Raw genomic sequence first — 22,751 nt, 5'->3', positions numbered from 1 at the left:
TTCACCTCCTCTGTTCTTTGCCTGGCCTCTTCTCTTCCACCTGCATTCTTACATTCATTTTCCCTCCCCCAGCATTATCTTCACCCATTTCTGACTCATCTCTTCTGCCTCCCTTTCTTCCCCCTAAAGCATTATTCCTTGGCCTCTTTCCTTCTGAAATCCAGGCCCCAGTAATATTCCTCTTTTCAGCAGGAAACCGAACGCAGGCTTTAAACTGGCATCATATAAAGCTGCTGAAAACCTGCCAGGCAGAACACCCAGAAGCAGTATTTCCTTGGTCACCCATACTGAAATTGGCACAGCGTTAAGTCTAATCTGCTGCTCATTGCTCACCAAAATTAGTTTCTGATGATGCAAGTCCCTGATAATTTTCTGAAGCTTCCTTTGTGGTAGCTCTGTGTGTTATGAATATCTTGGTTGCTCCTTTCTAAGTTGCACTCCATGCATAATTCTCAATAAATATCCTCTGCATACAAAAACAGCACTGTTAGCCCTAATCCTTTTGTTAAGTCTTTGTCCTTTCCTAGTCACTCCCAGCTCCCCTCTCACATGAAATCAACAGCAACCTCTGCCAGACTCTCCCTTAAAAACGCTCTGCATTGAAGAAAGCTGACTTTGCCACGAGCAGTCAGTCAATACCCCTTACATTAAGTCTGCTTTAACTAAAGAATTACTCACGAGAGAGAAGCGAATAGCTACCTATGATGCTGCAGATTTTCTTCCACAACTGACCTCCAAGGAAAGCAAAGCAGCAGGAGCTGAACAGCCTTCCCCCGGCAGGCAGCCCACGACACATGTGGAAGCACGGCGGGCACTCACCTCTTTCTGCAGAAGATTCCACTCCGTCTCGCTCACCAAGCGGTACCCGCTAGGAGACACGTAAGCACTTTCTACCCCTTGTGTAACACTGGAAAGAAGCGAAGCAGTCTCTTCTTGCTCTGGCGTCATTGCTTTGATTGCTTTTTCCTGATCTTTGGTTAACATAAACCCACTTGGCATTTGCAGAGACCCAAGGGAAGCTGTATCAAAGTTCTCAGACACAGAATCTGCTCCAACAAGTGGTCCAAAATCTGACTCATCCAGATTCCCAGCAGATTTTGCTTTGTTGTTGTATCCTAAAGCTTTGGACTGTAAAGATCCAGATGTCCCCAGACTGTCTGTTGACTGTGCTCTCCGTAGTCCATCTTTAAACATGTCATTTTCTGATTTATTGAAAGATTCACCAGAAGACAGAAGCAAGTCTGCGTCCAACGAATGGACTGAGCCATGGGTGCTATTTAAATGCACCTGGAATTGGAAAACAAGAAAGAAAAAGTTATATATTCCATTCTAGGAGCACAGTACAAGGGGAATGCTGGACACCAAGTACAGGACATAGTAGAAGGAGGTTTAAGTTGGCTTTGGCAAGAACATCTGATCGCCAAACTTAAGACTGAAGAGAAAAGGATATAGAGCTGAAATGTTCCAGCTGCAATTAAAAAAAGTCTTCTGTTAAGAGTGCTTTTGTAAGAATCTGTCTTCCTGCCAGCTCTTAGCAAGGACACAGTCACCTTACATCTTCCAGTATTTGAAACAAGGCACTTCTTCCATTAGGGAAGAGAGACACTTGCAATGTCGCTTCTAGAACTATAATCAACAACAAAACACAAGTATCCCTCTTCCACAACTAAGTTCTGAAGTCTGTGCATCTGAAAATGAAAAGACTTAACACCAACATAAAAGTGAGTGGAGAATGATGTATTTAAAATCTGCTCTGTAGTGACAAGTGAGTATTTTTTCCATTTCTTTCTTCTACTTTGAGTGTCTGATAAAACATTGCAAGAGAACAATGTTTTCTTACGACATTTAAAATATTCTTTGCAAATAAAATAAAAAATGAAAAGGCAAAAGGCTGGGATTAAACAGAAAGGCATCGTGGAGAATGTCAATACCAAAAGCCACAGTAATTGCCCTGTGACCTGTATAGGGAACATTAAGTCTCTTGATCTATTTTTATTTGTTTGTAGCACTGAAAAGAGAGCAGCAATGCTTTATTTAAGCAGCATATGACTGTTTTCAAAACACCTTCCATTCTGCTGCACTTCTGCTTTGCCATTAGACATGTAAAGGAAGCAACACTGAAAGTAAGTCTCTTGAGAAAGATACTGAATTCCAAAATAAGTCCAGCATGGACTGGTAGGTTGTTGGTACTTCCATGTGTTTATAATATTATGTATTTACTTTAAAATGCAAATATATCAGTTGAAATTCATGAAAAAAGTCAAGAGAGTACGGACTTAGATAAAATTGCATCAGACAACTGATTGACGATATTTTTTTTTTTGTATTGCAAGCTGCAAAGCCTATTAAATGCTCAACAGAGAAGAGCTCAGAATTTAAATTAGGAGATAAGACATGACTGATAATACAATTTATTGCCACTTGTAAAACACTTTCTGTGCAGCTAAAAAGGCTCTAAGAAGCAATAGAAAACAAATCCATAAATAGAAATTGAAAACAGATCCTAAATTACTTTGGAAACCATATCCTTCCTCAAAATACAAGATTTCCCATTGCATATAATTCCTAGAATTAAATAAATGCAGTACTTAAGGGACTAAAATGTATACCAAGAACTAAAATTATAAAGAAAACATCAGAAGACAAAATCTTTGTTTGCCATCAATTGTTCTTATTTACCTATCTAGATAAAGAAATGTTAGTATTGAACACTGTATATGAAATATAAAAAAATATCCTTGGTGTATTATAAAGGGTACCTCTGCTCCATTTAGATGTTATGATTTTGAACATCTTTCTGCATTGTGAACTGTTACAAAGCACTGATAAACAATGAATGGCAGACTCTGGAATACATATATTTTTTCTCTTTAAAAAGGATAAATAAAATGAACAAAATATCAGTTCACACTGCAAATTCTCAAGTCTCTTGGGGCTTACACAAGCTTCTATAGTGCAAAACATAGTCTTTATTATTTTGTCCTTACTTCGACTTACAAAACCAAAATGGAACCTGTTAGGGTATCAGCTAGGCAAGAAAAATACATTGGAAAAGGAGAAATAATCGTCCATTCTGTTATTTGTTTCTAAGTTCCAACCTGTGTGCTCCTTGGACTTGTTTCTTCACAAATGAAAAGTTTAAGCAAATCTCAAATACAATTTCAGCTTGTCCCAATGTACGACTTCCTACAACACCAAAGCGGCTTGCTAACCAATGACATCCTGTAGTATCACTTTGTCTGGCTGTCTAATGAAGCTACTAATGTAGCTCAAGCAGCTTCAGCGAAAACTTGGTGCTAAGCCCCAGCTACCAGCTTGGATTAAAAAAACAAACAAAAACAAACAAACAAAAAAACCTAATTTTCGGCTGCAAAACAGATGTGGTCAAAACCCTCAGTTTACACAGTTGGATACATCTTAAAACACACATGCACACGCACTCAATTGAAGAAGTAGGTTAGCAAATTAGCTACAAAATGCTTGCTTACTGTTCAGATTTAATTGGTTTCATTCTGAAAATTTAGATTTCAATTCTGAATTTAATTGGAATTTAATTCTGAAAATGTCTTAGAACATGGATATAAATCCGAAGAGAATTTAACAGAAGTTAACCGGAATGCAAAAGGTAAACTACAGTTTTTAACAGCATCTCTCAGAGGATTTTACAGTATTGTCTTCCACTCTTTATTTGAATTTATATATTCAAGTGCATCTCCAAAGGTTTTTCATTGCTTAATAAGAATTATAAGTGACAGAGAACAAAGTCACTACATTTGCATTTCTACTTGTAATCACCCTGAGGAACGCACAAGTACTTGAACTATTCAGTTGTTTTACCTCTTCATTAGAGAGCTGGGTAAGGGATTCCTCATGGGCTAGAGAACATGAAGCTTTCGTTTCATCATCTGAATCTTTTTGCTTCTGCTCCTTTCTCTTGCTAAGTCTCTGCTGATCATCATCTTCCTAGAAATCAATGGTCAATAGTGAATGCATATAAACAGGATTTAATTTTGCCACTGTAGTCATAACATTAGCTTTCATCATACACTAAACTACAAAGGAAGACAGCACCAGAAAGACTTTTTCTTTTGGCTAAATACTCTTGTATTTGTATCATAAGGGTTATTTTCATTTAAAAAATCTAGTGTTCATTTCAAAAGGCACCCAAACTGACTTGTTTTTCATGTTCAGTGTCCAACACATATTCTAGAAAAAAATTATCCAAAGAACGTATTATCTAGATCCAAATTCTTATAGGAATTACCAAATAAGGAACAATAAAAATAGCTGTTACCGTGGCTATTGTATAGAACCTGATAACATACACTCATCTAATGGCTGCACTAATAGCCAGTATACAAGCAAAAACCTTCAAGATAAATGTGAAAATAAGTGCTTTGATCACACCAAACAATGCAATAATATATACAAAAAGAATTAAATAAAGACCTCATAGAACACTAAGCAATAAAGCGTGAACACAATCACTTGCATCAGAGAATTCAAAATTAAGCTCTTAAATTTATGCCTGAACTAGGTTCTGTCTTAAGTAAATAAAACAAACAACTAGAAGGAAGTGAATCTTGCAATCTTAACATCCTTAATCCTGGATTAAGAAACTGTCATCTGTGATGGAAAACAACTAAGTTAACTTCTTGATATTAATACCTTTTCACTTAACAATATTGGCAACATTACTTTTAAAGTTACTATAGGTAACAGTATTAAAATATTCACATAAATGGGGAGTTTCTGTTACAACTGTCAGCTGTCATTTAAATGGAAAACTTCTGTTAAAGCTGACAGCTGTCATTTTTTGGAAATATTAGCACACAAATAACTTCTGCCTCCAACATGTTTTCTACACCTTTCCATACCACATTCAAGTTACAGTACTTTAATTAAAAAATAATAATAAAATAAAAAGAGGAAAGCAGCAAGTAACCTGATCCTTTTTTTTCAGTTCTTCAACTTGTCGAAGCTGCTCAGAGGTCAGAACAATTTCCATACGTTGCATGTCTCTCATCAACAAACGCTGAGACTCCAAGAACTGGTCATTGGCTTTCTGCCATGTGTGTTTCAACTGGTTGTGCTGTTGCCGCTCTTGCTCTAAGAGATGGCAGACTATTCAAAAATAGAAAGAGTCGTTCTGAACCAGCATTTTTTTAACCTGTCTTCTTAAACAAGGCATTCTCACGAATAAAAGTAATTATTGTTCTAATCAAAAACAATATAGCTTTGTTCAACAACTATGTAGGATGAAATAAGACATTTTCTTAATTCCTAAATCTGGCTTGAGACTAGGAATGTATCACTGAAAATGCAAGATTTCCCAATTAGAAAACTAGTATCTTAACTTCACTCATGAGTTCTAATAGTTTCTTTTTTAGTGCTGGTTTTAAAAGACTGTCTTCTAAGCCCCTATTTATTTCAACAGAAGGTTCTGTTTTACATTCCTCTACAGTGATTCTGTGCTGTACTGGCATGGACATACATTCACACATCTGTTCCACCACCAGGTGTTCAGAATCGGCATACCTCAGAGAGAGATATCAATAGATTGCATTATGGAAATAATGCTCATAAATCTACACAAATAAAAGACGCTAGTAAAATCACTTTAGTAAGAATGAAGCTTGCATTACTATGAGAACCTAACGCAAATTCAATGGCATAACAGCATCCCCAGAGAGACCAAGTGGATGTTATTTCTCTCCATCATAAGAGGACTCCAAAGTCAACTCTTTTATAAACATTTCAGGGGCTTTCACATATAAACACACTGCTTCCTCTCCGTCCCATTTCTTTTTCCCCAAAAAAACAACTCAGATACAAGATCAGAAGAGAAGTAACAGCTTTACTGTTTTTTGTTTGTTTAACATCCTTAGCATAGAAGAGTCAAAAGGATTATCAGTACACAGGTACCTTCATGCAGTTCTTTCCGCAACTTCTCTGCATCTTCTTGCAGTACTGATTTTTGCGTGTTGAGAACAGCCACGTACATCTCTAAGTCTGTCCTACATGACTTCTCAGCTTCCAAATAATGGTTCAGTTCTTTAACCTGAATAAAAAGAGAGAAATCCACAATCTCAGTGAGGCAACACTCTCAGGCATTTCTTTTTTGTTAGAAGTCATCGTGTCACCTGTTTCAGTAACATACAGCTGCTGAAGACAGCAGTTTATTCCTAGAAATCAAAAGTATTCAACTATCAGTGTGCAAGTAGCATTTGTATTTTTTTTCTGAATAAATCATTTACTTATAAAATTCCACAAAATGAAACGTTTAAGTGACTCGATTAGAGTTTCTACAGACGGATCGCAACAGTGGCAGCACTGAGAGGTGGTAAAGAGGCAAATATCACATAGAATCATACAGCGGTTTGGGTTGGAAGGAACCTTAAAGACCACCTAGTTCCAACCCCTGACCACCGTCAGGGACACCTCCCAGCAGCCCAGGCTGCCCCCAGCCCCACCCAGCCTGGCCTTGGGCACTGCCAGGGCTGGGGCAGCCACAGCTCCTCTGGGCAGCCTGGGCCAGGGCCTCACCGCCCTCTGAGGGAAGAATCTCTTCATAGTGCCTAATCTAAATCTACCCTCTTTCAGTTTAAAGCCATTACCCCTTGTCCTATCACCACATACCCTTGTAAAAAGTCCCTCTCCTGCTTCCTTGTAGGCCCCCTTTACGTACTGGTGGGCCACTGTAAGGTCTCCCCAGAGCCTTCTCTTCTCCAGGCTGAACAACCCCAACTCCCTCAGCCTGGCTCCATAGCAGAAGTGCTCCAGCCCCTTGATCGTCTTCATGGCCTCCTCTGGACTGGCTCTAACAGCTCCCTGTCCTTCTGGTGCTGGGGAGGTCAAAGCTGAGTGCAGGGCTCCAGGTGGGGTCTCACAAGAGCAGAGCAGAGGGGGGACAATCCCCTCCCTCGCCCTGCTGCTCTTGGTGCAACCCAGGATACGGCTGGCTTTCTGGGCTGCAAGCACTCACTGCTGGGTCTGCATCTCATTTGGAGTTTCATGTTCAAAAGAAGATGTGAAGACAATTCAAAATAGAATAAAAATAGTAGTCAGAATACATGACTATAAGGCAAGATTGGACGAAACCTCAGAAGAGAGAAAACCTAGTAATGGACAGGAAAAACAACAACCATTCAAACCCATGAAGGCCTGCTGCAAAGAGAAAGGAAAATCTGTTTGGACGGGATAAAAAACAATTACAACAAGAAAGACTGAAGAAATATATTAGTAGTTTTTTTGTTGTTTTTTTTTTTTTTTAAACAGCAAAGGCTAACAAAGAATTGAAACAAATGTCCCACAGAGACCGCAGAACCTCCAGTGAGAGCCTTTTAAGATAGGGTTACATAAACATCTGCCAAACGTGATGCATTTAGAAACGGATCCCATCTTGCAGCAGGGAATGGGCTGAAAGATCTCTTTATTATGGCCCTATAGGGTTTTATGGTTTTCTGAGTCAGGAATCACAGAGTTTTTATATCAAAAGCAACAAAAGCCTTCAGGCAATTCCTGACTGGCTACACAGAGGAGTTCATCATCTTCCTCAATGCAGCAGAGGAGCCACAGGCACTGACTCAGGAGTTCAACAAAGCCCTTCTGCTTTTATTTTCCATTAATGGTGGGGACAGCTTCTCCTGCCCTAGGATAGAAGTTTTCCATCTGCAAGCCTTTGAAATGGAGAAATCTGGAGAACAGCCATTGGGAAGGGCAGAACAGTGGAGGAAAAAAAAAAAAGAAAAGAAAAAAGCAGCATTGTTTCACCAATCCAGTTAAGTACCTGACACTGAAAAAATAACATGACTCAAAGCAGACCTGAGGGATTTCACCATGAGCAATGGAAAAGCCAACTGCACCGCTCATTCTGCACAACCTGCCAGTCCTCATACCAGTCTCATAATACAAATCATGCAAATAAATGCCTTGTATTTTTATAGCACCATAGATTAAAGTACTTTAGCAACTTCCTATGTCTATGTTTAAACCCCTCCTTGCTACATACAAAACAGCAATGCTCTCTGATTAGGTTAAAAGGTGCTTGAAATAGGATTACTGGGAACTTCAGACAGAAGGAATAACAAAGTTAAATTGACCACAGGTAAGAATTAAGGCCTAAATGATTTTCTTTTGTAAGGATTACCATTTAAAGGGAGACTTCTTTAAAAAAATCCCCCAATAAACTATAAGCATAGATAAACTCATTTTTCTCTTTTTTCAGGAGACGTGCTTGCATTTTACTCATCCTGTAGAGCACCGTGCTCATGTTTTGAGAGCGTGCAAGAAAAGAGACAGTTCCCATTTTGTCACCTTGGCAGTTTGGCAATGAAAAGAAAATACTATTTGCATCAAGAGAACAAGCAGAACTACCTTGAGAACTATTATTCCTAGGCAACATTTCAGTCTCAAAATGTGACCTATAAAGCAATTTGCGTAAAGAATCTATGAAGAAGGAAAAAGCTCAAGCATGGACTCCCAATCAATCTAGTACAATTAATACCCTTAAATGAAGTACACCCCGCTTCCTCAAATCGTAGACAGGCCTCCAGGCTAGACTAAAACAGAAAAAAAGAAGAAGGAGAGAAAAAGAATTCCAGGAAATGCTGAGCACCTACTGAGATTAGTTTCAATGAAAGTGATCCAGAAGACCACAAAGAAGGTGTTTGGATGTTTTAGAAACATCCGAATTGTAGGTTATTTTGCAATTTCAGCCTATTTGACTTCAAAGATAAAATAGTTGTTACAGAAGACATTTTCATGTCTGTGTAAGACAGTACATTACATGCAACTATCTTAATGTGATGCAGATATTATTTACCACCACAACCGATGAGAAAGCTCAATATGGGTTCTGAAGAACACAGGAACATTGGGTAAATTGCTCATACTGATTTCTTATCAGCAAGATCCGGTATCCCTTTCTATGAATCTGAGCTTTGCTTAAAGTTTAAGATACAAGAATTCTGGTGCTATTGCCTCAGCTTTATGCCCAGGATTAGAAGATGAAATATAGCAGATGCTAGATGGTAGTAGATTAAAAAAAAAAATCTGCCAAATGCAAATCTCTTGGGGGCTTTAAGCATGACAGTAATCTAAAGGCCAGGCTGTCAGAGAGGTGCAAAGCAGCTATTTTTCTAGAGCTTTTTTTTTTCCATTTGCAATAGATCTGAACTTTAGCAGTTATATCTAAGCAGAGATGACACACAAATATAAAACAACCGTGAAAACAGAAAGACAGAAAAACGTATACAGGTCAAAAATGTTACCCGCAAAGCAGTAGAAAAGTATACCTTTTTATCTCTTACAACATTTGCCATTACTTATCTGCATCAAAATAGTATGATGCAAGACACAAATCAGGATACAGTTACAATTCCACCTCACCTTTGATGCTTCTAACTCCTTTATTTTTTCTTCAGCTTCTGTCAATTTCTCTTTTAGTGCTGCAATCTCTTTCTCCATAGGCATCACAACCGAACGAAGCTTCTCAGCATCTTCCTGAGCCTGAAATTAATGCAATAAATTACAAATAACACATTATCATAGTTTTCACCACAACATTTTTCCATTGTGGGAGACATTTGGAGGAAGTTTCCATGACAGTAAAAACTGCTGACTAAACTTCCACTTTCAACACTTGTCTTGATACTCTTTATTTAGTTCAGCTATTGCCTCTATGACAACAGGCAGATATTATTCCCTTCAGAGAACGCAACTAAATTTTGAATCTATGTATGGATTGGGCCATGAGCTTTTAAATCTCAATACTCTCAAAACCTGGGGGACATGCATTTCAAAACGTGTATCCTTTTCTGTTATTAAAGGCCTAGCTGTCCTGCAGCCTGCTGCCACATGGCTCAAAATAAAAAAAAAAAAGTGTATCATGAGAACTTCATGGTGAGTGAGTGACCATTCATTTACTTACTTATGCAGTTAAAAGAAAAAGGATCTGCACAGTAACACATAGTGCAGCTTTGTTCTGTTCTGGAAGATTATTTTTCAGTTTAAAATTACTACTGATGTAGCATCAGTTTTTGGTGTTACTGTACTAGGTATTTCAAAACCACATACAGTCCATCCATCAAAACCCGTGATATCTTCAAGAAAACAGTTCTGCAAAGATCAAAGCCAGGTCAACAGATTGAGAAGACTGATGAGGGGGAATAGAGAAAGAACGAGGTTAAAATAGCAAGAATTAAAATGAGAAATAGTATCCAGTGTGCAGGCTTTCTTTCATGTATCCAGCAAAGCTTTTCAAAGTGAGAGCAACAGCTCCCACAGACTCCACAAGCAGAACACTCAGGAAAAAAAAGACTCAAATATTCACCGCAGTAAAATTCTTCATGCCAAGAAGAATGTAAACCACCTGATTTGGGTTGGTTTTATGTATGGAGGCTGAGAACGCCCAGCTTTTCTCTGCCTTCTACTGGAGGAATTCAGGAAGGGACAGGGGGAGGGCAGAGAACCGTGTCCTAAAGCAGAGTCTCCTAAGGATGACGCTTCTCCTAGCCCAATCAAATATGATAACTGCTAGAAAAAATATTCATGTCTTGTTTTAAATCTAGACTAGAACGTAGGTTTCAGAGGCTAATCACTGGATTTTCATTTTCTGGTAAGCTTATTGACAACTGTATCCTAAATAAGGCTTTTAAGAAGAGCAGACAATGGAAAGCTTTGATGTTTCAGAGATTAATTAAAATGAATACATAAATACTATCGCAATACATAGCAATCATACAAATGTTACCAGGCCCGTCAAAAAAGGTCAAAAAAGCTACAAATAAAATCCTACAGGCAAAACAAAACTAAATTTCTTCATGTTTCTTTTACTTCTGCTATATTTTGTAACTGCCAGTTTGCTTGTCCAAAGCGCACACATAAAATCTGCGAGGAAAAGCAAGAGACATCACCTGACCCAGTGAATTCAGTACTGGGGACATGTGACAGTGTCACACATACATACGTATCCCGTCACTAGCAGCCAGCAACTAACTCATCAGTCACATTTTTCGAACAGATGGGAGCAGAAGTTCAACTTCACAGGTTTTTATTTTTGAATATTTCATTTATTCTATCAGTTCCATTCACTTGAAGCTACCTATAGCAGGCTCACACAGACAGCCCAACATTTTAAGGACTGTTGAATAAGCTTTTTCCTAATTACTCATGATAACTGCAGGAACATTTCATCACCAGTTCGCACTGTTCAATGCTGAATATAAAGCAACAAATACGTCTATGGCAGAACCAACCAGTTTGGAGAAACAGTCAGAAAGTCCTCCTAACACAAGATCAGACTGCTCAGCAGCAAACAACCGAAGAGACAAAATTGTTTGTATCAAATTCCACGTGATAGAAAAAGTACTCTAGCTTTTACGTCTTTGTTAATGAAGTTTGACACTGTCCTTGCAACACATTGCAAATGTTTTCTTTAAAAATATGGGGAAGGATTCACATAAAAGGTCACCATGATACTAAGAGATACTAAGATAAATACTCCAAGCAGCCTATTTCTGGTAGCAATAGGAGTGCTGCTTGGTCAGTCTGCTTTTGAAAGTCACGTTTGAATGAAATATGCCATGTCATTATTTTTTACTCCATGTAACAACAGCACACACAGAGTTTAACCTACTTGGAGCAGCCACTGTCTGAACAGCTCAGTCTCTTAAACCACGCCGTCACGTGGCAAGAGGTGTCACAGTATCACATTGCCTCTGTGAAAAGGAGCTATTCAGTCTCCTCCAGAGGTATCATCATTAAAACGTGCACTTCCTTCTCTTCTCTCTTTTTTTTTCCTCCAAAATTGACTGCCACAGACCTAGTTTTCACATATTACCACCTTGTATTTATTCATCACCTGATGAAAACCAACCAACCAGAACCAAAACTGCTTCTGCAATCACTCCCCAACCCCTCCCCAGACCAGAGCAGCCTGCTGCCCCCCAGCCCGGCAGAGGACCACGACATGAGGACGACCCCACAGACAGAACACCCTAAAAAGGAGCCCAAGCCAACACCCCAAGGACTGCATCATTCATCTGGCAGCTCGACACAGCAATCTTGCGTGCCCTTTACTGTTACTCCACCCAGCATTTTCAGCTGGAGAAATCTCAGGCAAGTAGCACACCTGACTGCTCCCTACAGATACAGAGACTAATTGAGAATCTCTCCTTAAAGTAGGACTAAGCATTTACAGTTCATCTAAGTTTATTCCACTGTTATCATGAACAACAAAAGCAGCTTATTGGACATCAGATCTTATGGCCAACTCTGCCACAGAAATCAAATTACCCTCCCTTTCCTATCTCCCCTATCGTGCCCAACAAACACGCTTTGGGACGGGTCTGTTCCTTCTCACTCGCTCAATGCACAAAGCACCTGCTTGTTCTGCAGACTTCTGCTGCTCCCAGGGCGACAGCTGTACCAAGAAGGGTCTAGATTCATCATAGCTCCAACGACAAAACCAGCCCCTTGCCTGGATGGAAAGTGAGGTCTGAGCAAAACGGACTAGCCAAAGCTTGGCAGCATGCGGGATGCCTCCCCACCGAGCCACGTTCCAGATGGAGCCCAGTCACTGCTGAGCACAGAGCTTGATGGAAGCGCACACTGCTATGGCCAGACCTCTTCCAGCTTCTGTGCTACCTGAAAGAACCTACCTGAGATCACAAAGCAACAGGAAGAGAGATTTTTATCAATCAATAATCCATTTTCTCAAAGATTAATCACCAGGTAGGCACATTATCATTAGAGAATGGTATTTATTTTTTCTGAGTTGGGAACAGAGATCTAGAGAACATACACGAAGTTTTCAGCACAGATTTCCTAGAAATTGTTGCTTTATCATAAAAATCACAAAATGCCTAGGTTTCCTCCAGACATTCGGCAATTTGCAGCTTGAAATATATTTACATGGAAGAGCAGCACAGCTGCTTCCAGACAACAGCGTGTGCTCCACCAGACACGCTCTTTCTGACAAGGAAACGCTCGAGAATGCCAAACGCCAGGTTTGCAGACTAGACTTGGAGACTGCCTGCGAAGCAGTCACAACCTAGTAAATACAGCTCAAATTAGACCTTTATCAAAACACTACCCACCTGACTTGAGCGCTCCCAAACCAGGATGAAAACCAAGCACATTGCAAGCGCAATAGCACACATATCAAATCTGTACATTCGACCGAATAAATAAGCTTTAAATTCAAAGAGATATTTTCAGAATTTGGAGCAACATTTGTTATCTACCCTTTATCTCCTTAAGGGGAAAAACATGCAGACAACAAGCATAACCTTTAGCAAGTATGTGGGTGCAGTATCGAATTTCATAGATTCTCTGTTGTTTAAAATGGATTTTATAGCCAAACTGAACACAGCTGAACTGAGATATTACCAAGTCAGGAGAGCCAACAAGGCTGGTGTCCTGGACTGAAACACAACACTTGTGACCTTGTCTCTGTGCTGTCCATTCTTCACACCTCACCTCACATTGTCAATGCTAGACAACGGTGTTGTTTTCTGCTCGTTTTAAGAACTGTTGTATTTTATATGCTGGTATAGGGCCTATTTACAACACAAAGCAACATTTTTAAAATTTTTGTGATGTTTGGAGATTCCTTGGAACTGAAGATGAAATTATTTTAAAAAACTCTTTATAAGTTCATGCCTTAGAATGAAATAAATCCATCTTTATAATCCCTCATCCTTATAAGGACAGAGTATAAATACCGCCCCGTTGGATGGCAATACCATCTTGCATGAGGAATTGATTCCAAGTATTCAAACAGTACATCCAAATGATCGAGAAAATTCATCCTTCCTCACTGACTGCTGTGGCATGAATATTCATTATTTTGCTAGCCAAACACAGCTTTTTGGGGGCTTGGGATTTGCTTGTTTGTTATTAGGTGAAATTGAATGTCCTTTTTCTGATTTTGATCTTATTCTTAGTCTCCTTGAGGAAAAACCTCACAGGTTTAATGAGAAAGAAGATTAAAAAACCCCATGCAAAGCAGTTTAAGCAATTATTTCAAGCTGCACTCTGAAGACCAGCTTTCCCCCTCCCCCTCTTATTACATAAAGTATATGTTCCTCTACAGGCTTATAAACCTTTCCAAGCTCATGTTAATCACAGATTAATAAGCCAATCACCTTTTCCTTCAGGATCACAAGAAACATTGATTTCCCCTTTGAAGAAGTACCCCTGAAATCACTATTTATCTGCTGTCCTAAACTTTTCAGTGCTAACTGGCTCACAGCAAAGCTACTGAGCCTGGGTGAGCTGCTCCGCCACCTGAGCAACTTGCAGCTCTAACCAGTACACGAGCACCACAGTCAGCTAGGAAAAAAAAAGAAAAAAAAAGAAAAAAAAGAAAGAAATTGCTGAGGTTTTAGCTACTAGAAAACTTTCAGTAGAGAGATTATTTTCTGGAAGTTCTTACCGGCAGTTTGTTGGTAATGCACTGATACGACTTCTACACTATGAGCTCTGCATTTGCTGGGTTTGTTGGTAAGGGACCCACCACACTGATCAAATTCCTCCAGCTTTAATCAAAATCTTTTTTTTCTCCTATTAGGGCTAAAACCTTCTCTAAAAAAGGTGATGTCTTTAAAACTCCAGCAGCAGTAGTTCAGTAGATGTAACACCGTCAAATGGGCTTTACTCAGACTTCCACCTTTCTAAATCAAGGACTACATGAAGAACTGTGTCACTGAACAGCAAACATCCAATAAAAACTAGCAATATTCAAGAACCTCTTTTATAATTCTCAGAAAAGAAGTTTCATTTTGAAACACTAACACTTATTGCTTGTTACTATACAGTAGGACTAGGTAACATATTTAGAACATTTGTGATATTCAATACTCCACTTCTTCTGCTGACAGCAAGCAGAAACATGGAAACGCAGTGACGTGGCACATTATCAGATGGTTAGACTATTCTTCATCCAACACAGGACTATTTATTGCCTTTTAAAAAGATCTTAGAATACCTTAAAGAGAACTGTAAGCATGCTGAGAAGACAAGTTCACTTAAACACGAGTTGTTAATAATACGATGTATACAAAGATTCAAAACCTATCTATTAGGACCAGTTCATTCTCCTTCCCACCTGAAGGAGAGCAAATAGCAAATCTTCAAATGCAACAAGAAAATCCAAACTCAACCCAAGGCACCTCAACTTACTTCCATGAACTGTTCAGAGTCACAGATCTTTGAACAACAACAACACCACCTTTCCAAACTCCAGGACAATTACCTTTCACCATCTAAGGCCTATTGTTTTATGGCATCAAGGTTCAGTATTTTCTAGGAAAGCAGCAGAATGGTGTTGCACAAACATGGCTAACCTCATAACAAAGGCCAATGACGTTTTAGAAATAGTGCCCGTTAAAAACCTCAGAAGTAATAAGATCCGAGAGAAAGAGCAAAGGTACAGAAAGTAAAGGAAGCTTTACAAATCTGCAGTCACTCCAGAAAAATCTAAGGGGGGCTTTATTTGAATTGACATAACAACAAAAGACTTCACAAGGCCTCTTGCTTTTACCAACTGAAGACCAAACCTTACCATCTTCTCAAGTTGAACCATCTTACTGAATCTACATAATCAGATATAACACCTCTACGGATTCAAAAGCAGGATCAGGTCACGATGACTTCCACGAACAAAGAGCTGAAAGTTGGCAGAACTGGGCTGTGTGTACTTATGGGGAATTATAGCAGGGTGTAGGAACGAACCCATGCATAACACAAATACATCTTGAAACTAACTGGAGAGCTAGATCTCAACATACCTTTTTCATTTCATTTTCTAGATTTTCCTCCTCTTGACCTTCAGACAGACGCCTTCTTAACTCTGCTATTTCCCGTTCCACATTTTCTCGATACTGATTCCACTGAGCTCGTTCCTGCTCCAACCTGTGATGATACTGGAGCTCATAGTCACGAACAGTCTCTATAAAACAGCAGTTCCAAAACTTACTTTCAATGCAAGATGCACAACAGAGCTTTATGAACTCCATCTCTGACCAGCCAATGATTTATCATAGTTGAGCAAAAGTAGGACAACAGTTAAGTCTTCCTTCCCCTCTCTTCCCTTTGACTCTTACCCCAGAAAACAACTACATAAACAAAAGATCCTAAAGAACTACATTTCAGTTTGGGCCATTGCTAGAATACAAACAAACCAGCCCCCCAAACTGTACAGTCCCTAATTTCAAAACAGCATACATATCTAACATCCTATTTAGCAACATGTTTTGCACCTTTAAGCACATTATCCAGACAAACTACTAAAACCCCACTTCTTCTAAAATGCAACTATTTCTACCCTTCAGGTAAGGAGCTGTCTTTGTTTACATATGTACAGCAGCTGCCACAAGAAAGCCTTGATCTAGGTTCATGTAGATCATAAATAAAAAGAAATTTGTCAACTCAATATGCATGAATATTTGTGTTCTCTTGGGGAGAAGTATTATCTGGTGATGGAAAAAGTGCCTACAGCCAACAGACTGTAGACTCAGCATATTATGATCTTGTTTGTGAACCTTGAAGAAAACAGCCAGCTATGGCAACAATCTGTCCCCAGTTCACATCCTATATTTTATTCCTTGAATATAGTTTGTCTCAAAAATGAGAACAGCTGTGCAACATGCAAAGATAATACAGAATAGCTCAGAAGCATCTAGAAAAAAAAAAACACAAAACCCCACAACTGAAAAACAGCAGCACATGCAGTCACTAGCCTGGGGAAAAGTCCATGTGATGATATTGGAGGGACACTTGACTGTCTGACAGCAGAACTGTGTTTACACAGGAGAGAAGAGAATCATGCTGTCAGCCTAAAGCTGTTTTCAGACTTGCCAAATCACATGTATTATACTTATCTTCATGAAGGATGAAGTATCACATTCCTAGTTCCTCAGAAATGTTTTGTATATATGTGGAAGTTCCCACTGCCACAATTCCTTCTAACTTCTATCTCCACGTTACCAGAAAAGAACAACCAAGCTCCTTTTGACAAGCCTAGAAATTATGCTTGATCTGTCCCTTCTGTAGCTCAGTTTTGCCAAGCCATGAACAGCAACTCTCCATACTCTGTGCAAGAGCATACATAAATCACTGAATGCGTGCTAAAGAGGTGTCTGACCTCAGTGGCAGCAGCTTGTGTGGTTGTTACCTTTCATTACAGCTTGCAGTGAGGCCACTTCTTCTTGCCACTGTCTCTTCACCTCATCGATAGCTTCCTGCTTTGTATTCTCAGATACAGTGGCTATAGCTTTGATGTTCTCCATTTCAGCATGAGCTTCCATCAGCTGTGTCCGCAATTGTCCCAGATCATCTTGGGCTGCTTGAAGCACTGCATTTTGTCTTTTCAGGTCCTCTGAAAAGAAGTATGATTTCCATTTAGCTTGATTAATAAATTCAATCTGAAGAGTATCCACAGTTGCTATGACAAAGAGCAGTGCTCTAACAAGGGCGGGGGGGGGAAGCGCTGATAGTAAAGCATCTACCTATAACAACTGAACAAATGTTAGCAGGTATCTTTAGGGAACATTATTTCTTGAATTCATTTGCCCTTGTCTTTTATTTGACTTTTATTTGAAAAGTAACTCTTTTTGCTGATGCAGCCACAAATCAGACAGCGTAGCTATAACCTATGAATGCACATGCCTTGTGAAGGTGAACTATGCTTTTAATTAGTTCAGTATTATTTAATTCATTCTGGCAATGAAGTTGGAAAAGGTAAGACCAACAGACAAGAAGACAGTTCTTCCCCATTTTTGACACCAACTTGGCCCCAGATTTGGACAGAACACTTTGTATTCCAGACTAGAAACACTCTGTGAACACTACCTGGAGCCCGTATATGAAAACTAACCAGCCAAATTTGCTCTTTATTGTGCCTGTTTCCACTAGAAAAAGAGATACATTCAACTGAATGTCCACTACTTCCCTAATTGTTGCAACCAGAAGCTAATTTCATACTATCCTCTTGAGGTTTCAGTTAATCTGAAGCAACAGCTTTAAATGCTACACATTATACAATTCATTCTAAAAGTACTAACAGAGAATATAGTTTTATGCCCATGTAGCCTATTTCAACAGCAATAACTTTTAGTAGAAACATCTGGCCAGCATACAAAAACAACAAGCTATCTCCATTAATCAAGCCTGGTGCCCAAGACCTTACTACTTGATAAAGAATATGAAACTTCAAGCTAATTGAGTACTAAAAAGGACATTAATCCTTGTATTAAAACAACAACAACAAACACCACAAAATCCTATAGCATTTATGTTATTTAGTTCCTAAATGACAGTGTTAAAGATAGCCTGCCACTGTCCCACATGTATTTTTAGGAAAGGGTCTCAGAGAACAAAGAGGGGGGAAAAAAGCTTTGGTGGAAGGGGGGAAAGTAATTGCTTGTTATATTCTTCTCGGGTATCCTTTCACTCTGGTACATACGAAAGTTTTTTTCTCATCATAATTTATTTTCTATTTTTTGACTGTTTGGAGAAGAGAGAAGTACTGCTGATCTCATCAGCAGTGTCTTGTATCTCAAATTTCCTTTCATCCAGCTGCTAGAAACACAAAGAAATAGGCCTTCTGTATGATCTGATCTTCATTACGCCTGTTGTATTTCTGCTCTCATAAGCTAATACAAGCAGCTGCAGTCCTAATGCATTATTTTTTGGGTTTGCTTTCATATGTTAAGGACAGAAAATCATCAGAATTAGAAGTAAACCAATTTGGCTCTCAGAACAGCAACTATCACTACTCTCCAAGTCTTCATTGGATATTTGAGCTCATATGGTTTAAATTTTCCTACAGAGTGCTATTGAAATAAATGCCCTTGGCTAGTATTAAAATTTTTACAATGTTTTTCTGCTTACATTCTAGCTCAGATTGAAAAGTAAGAGAAATTAATATTATCTGAAAGCAGCTAGCCACAAAGTATGAAAACCACATCATCTAGACTACATTTTTCCACTTGCCACTTCAACTGCTGTTCAGAGAGAATGAGCACACTGACTTTAGAGTTAGTATTAAATTCGGGGGTGGTGTTTCTGGATGTACAACACGTTGCTCTGCTGACTCCTGTCTGTGCAGCCAAATTTTTAAATTCATTCCAAAAATTTGTTCTTGTAAGCCCAATAGCCACCTATTGAATTTTACTCCCTGCTCATCTCTTACATTCTTACTATAACTGTTTAAGACTACTATCACTTTTCCATTTTTGGCAAATCAAAAACAATGTGTTATCTAATAATGGGTATGTAGCCAATTATCCCAGTATTGGAAGAAAACTCTCTTAAATCCTAACTAGGATTGTCCTTAACCAGAGAGAAAAAAAGTATGCGGTATGCATGTGCAAATGGGGAGTAGTAGTCGGCATTACAAAGGTTATTCTTCATATAGGGTTTATGTGCAGCTGAAGTTTAATTAAACTTTCAAACAATCCAGAAAATAGAGAACTTACCTTCCTTAGCCAAGTACAGCTCCTTAAATTTCGCTCTCTTTTGATTAAATTCTTGCTCAAGTTGCTGCTTTGTACGCAGAAATTCTGCATTGACCTTTTCCAATTCTGCTACCCGTTGTAGAAGAGCAACTAAAAATAAAACAGAAGATAAGGTACGTCACTAACAGTAAAGGCATCCCATTCTGCAACTTAGAGGTTTGAGGCTTTTGCTTTTTAAAGTATATTTATTAATTATTTCAACTGTTGCCCCACAATACATCAGAACAACTAGTGAGAGTCCTTTAAGCATGGAGGGAAGATAAGTTCTTAGACTGCACCATCAAATTGCAGTAGGTGTCTCCACAGCTAGGTGGGCATGTGGCAGGGAATTCTATAGAAAACAATTTCCCCAAAGAAAATCATACTTCGGTAAATACACCGAAGGAAGAAATTGGGGGGAAAAAAAAAAAAAAAAACAGTGCCAGAATGATCTCTATTGGTGCTTCTTTCCAAACCATTGGGAATTTAGCCACCTTGCATAGGAACAGCACGTGAAGGCTGAGCATCGAAGCACCAAGTTCTCAAAGGCTGAGGTTGAAGAAAACTCAACGACAGCTGCTGAGCTAACAACTACAAAGAAAAGTCATAAGCTAAAACATGATGCCTTGATGTCTCCTGCCTTCAGTTCTGCACTTCCACTAACAGGTTTTTCAGTCTACATTCAGCCAAACTGCCAGATGACTGCAATCTATGGAGAAATAACTGATCATCAGATCAAATTCTTCTCATTTCCAGTAGGTAAAAATCCTTAAGTGAGCACATACATCTCAGTATTTTCCAGTATTTACCACATTAGCAGATGATCTGGTGGTATGGCAAACAAAAGGAGTAGTATGAAGTCCACAGGGCACTAAAGACTGTTACAACATGATCACCACCACACCGCATGACATTATAAAGATCCCACAGAGTGAGAAGCACAGGCACCATCCCTGTAATACTGACCATGTGCAATATTAACTACTTCACACCCCAAGAAGTACAGGTCTGCTTTAGGTGCCAGAAGGTTTCCTACTGCACACCTCAGAATTCAAATTCAAACTAGAAACAAGAGGCAGATGAGCTCAAACAAAACCCACCTCCATGCTGCAATGCACTGAGCAAACAACGTTCCTCTAAGCAATCCTCTATCTGTTCTGCAAAAGCATTTTATGGACGTGTTCCAACTCCGTCTGGTAGAAAAAGCTGAATCACTTTGTTTCAGTTATAGTCCCTACACAGCACAGACTAGATACACAAAATATTGATCCATCAGAAGCGCTTACATAGCCCACCCAAAACACTTACCACTAAAAGCAAGTAGGGAAAACGTAGTACGACGGCCACACAACTTCAGCAGCAGCAAACGTTTAGACTCACAAAGCGGTGGCAGCAGATCTACAGCTTACAGTGGTAAAATGCTGGCTGGTGAACGCCATTGAGGCTGTGTGAGTTATATTTATTTTTAGTACCAGATGACTTAGGGTAATTGCAGACACGAACAAAAGGATCTTTTAAAAGCAAGGGTATGTTTTACTGATTGCTGTTTATGAGGGCCTATGGTATTATAAAATGCAGTGTTTAAGTTATCTGTTCAACTCCATGCTGGATAAAAGGTATACGTAGCTACAGAACCAAACAAATTTTAGTTTTGCTTTTTCAATTGAACTTTAAGTATCAAGACATCAGCTTTCCCGGCCACCCTCTCTTATCTGGATTCTGCAAGGCAAACTGCACAGGGGTACTCTCCAGAACACAAAAGAAACCTGAAGCAAAGACAGCTCACTGAGAGGAAAGCTTCACAGGAGCTCGGAAAGTGGCTGGATCAAAACCAGGGTAGAAACAGCACGCGTGGAGCCAGGCCCAGGCTCGAAAGCACTTCCCAAGGCTAAAGAGCTGCCTTCGATCTTTTGCAGAAGGGTAAGCCTACGCTTCCACTCCCTGCTAGCTCAAGAGAGATCGATGCTGCAAGCCAAGGCAGCCGGGCGGCAGGGCTGGAGGCGCCTGGCAGAGCCCCCACAGCCACCACGCCGCCGCCTCAGAGCAGGGACAGGCCGGACTTGGAGGAAGTGGTTCTGGTGCCACGGCTTTGGCTCTTGAAGGGATGCTATGACAGGCTCTAAAGCCTAGGGGCGGCTGGCTTGTGCCACGGCCGGGCAGGTGCCCAAAGCCATAGACACAAATTGAAAAGAAAGCAAAAAGGAACCTAGGCATCGCTCACCGTATGACCGTCATTTTGAAGACCTCACAACAGCGGCTGTGCTACCGCTCCCATCAGAAAGCAAACTTTGGCTGTGCAAAGCAAGCAAATTAAATTTCTTCTGAAGAAGAGACTTGCTTCTGCTGAGGACAGAGGGCAGAGGACATCACAAGAGCGGACACTTTAAGCTGAGGCCAACAAGAGGTTCGGCCTTCCTAAACCCTCCCGCCCAAGCAGAAAATGGAAATGAAACTTCAAGTGTTTTTGTTTTTACAGCGTGGCCTTTCTCTCCAGCCTGCCAGTTGCATGTAAAAAGAAAAAAGTGAATAATCCAGCACAACAGCGCTCTGGCTGCTGCCAGGCCAGCTGTAGGCACTGGGAACAGCAAACAGTGACACATGAGAACTGCAGGCCACACATCAGCGCAACTGTGTGTTAGCATTATTGCTTTCATTCACGTACTAGGCTCAAAGTGTTTTTACCACCCGTACGAGGTAAGTTCAGGACAGGTCCTGGTGTTCCATGCACAGAAGAGGAGTCTCCCCGCACCAGCATTATCCACATTTCACTAACACAAGACACACGCACTTGAGGACAATAAATCATATAATATGTCAACCTTCAGAAATGCGTATGTGTAAAAAGAAAAGCAGACTTTTTTTTAAGACATCATGACAACTACCTTTTCTCTACTAAGTGTAAATGGTCATATTTTCACAAAAAGATCACCTTTTCTGTGGATATGATTTGTACGACAGCAATACAGACACTCCACTTTCTAGAACGAACTCAAATTCAACCTGCCAGCTGCAGGTAACCGCAGGCTACATTACACGGATTAAAGTCTGCCTGGAAAAGCACTGAAGTCACTGGCAGGAAACGGACACTCAGAGATTTTCAATTAGATCACTGTCATTTATAGCTGAAGTCTTGCTCGGAAGTTAGGCCCAAATCACCTCAGTTCTGTAAAAGAGCTGAGAAAGAAAAGTTTTTATTTGCCATCATAGGCTGATTTGGTTAAAGATGACCAAAAACCCCAAACCACCAAA

At 39.7% G+C, this 22,751-nt stretch overlaps 1 protein-coding gene across 3 annotated transcripts in view; it reads right to left on the bottom strand.

The window, feature by feature from the left end:
• The window catches only part of RABEP1 (rabaptin, RAB GTPase binding effector protein 1), a 48,994-nt gene that overhangs the window by 10,689 nt on the left and 15,554 nt on the right, over positions 1 to 22,751 (bottom strand). For all 3 annotated transcript variants that reach the window (XM_083806025.1, XM_083806027.1, XM_083806026.1), the window contains exons 2-9: positions 19,485 to 19,613; positions 17,180 to 17,383; positions 15,795 to 15,955; positions 9,391 to 9,510; positions 5,926 to 6,061; positions 4,946 to 5,124; positions 3,838 to 3,963; positions 820 to 1,287 (exon numbers count right to left, since the gene is read on the bottom strand). In XM_083806025.1, coding sequence (XP_083662151.1) covers positions 820 to 1,287; positions 3,838 to 3,963; positions 4,946 to 5,124; positions 5,926 to 6,061; positions 9,391 to 9,510; positions 15,795 to 15,955; positions 17,180 to 17,383; positions 19,485 to 19,613 — 1,523 coding nt within the window. The remainder of the gene's footprint in view (positions 1 to 819; positions 1,288 to 3,837; positions 3,964 to 4,945; positions 5,125 to 5,925; positions 6,062 to 9,390; positions 9,511 to 15,794; positions 15,956 to 17,179; positions 17,384 to 19,484; positions 19,614 to 22,751) is intronic.

This window comes from Anser anser (assembly GCF_964211835.1).
Source record: "Anser anser genome assembly, chromosome: 20".
Lineage (NCBI taxonomy): Eukaryota > Metazoa > Chordata > Aves > Anseriformes > Anatidae > Anser > Anser anser.
The sequence above is the reverse complement of the archived record's forward strand: the minus strand, read 5'-3'. Positions and strand labels throughout refer to the sequence as shown.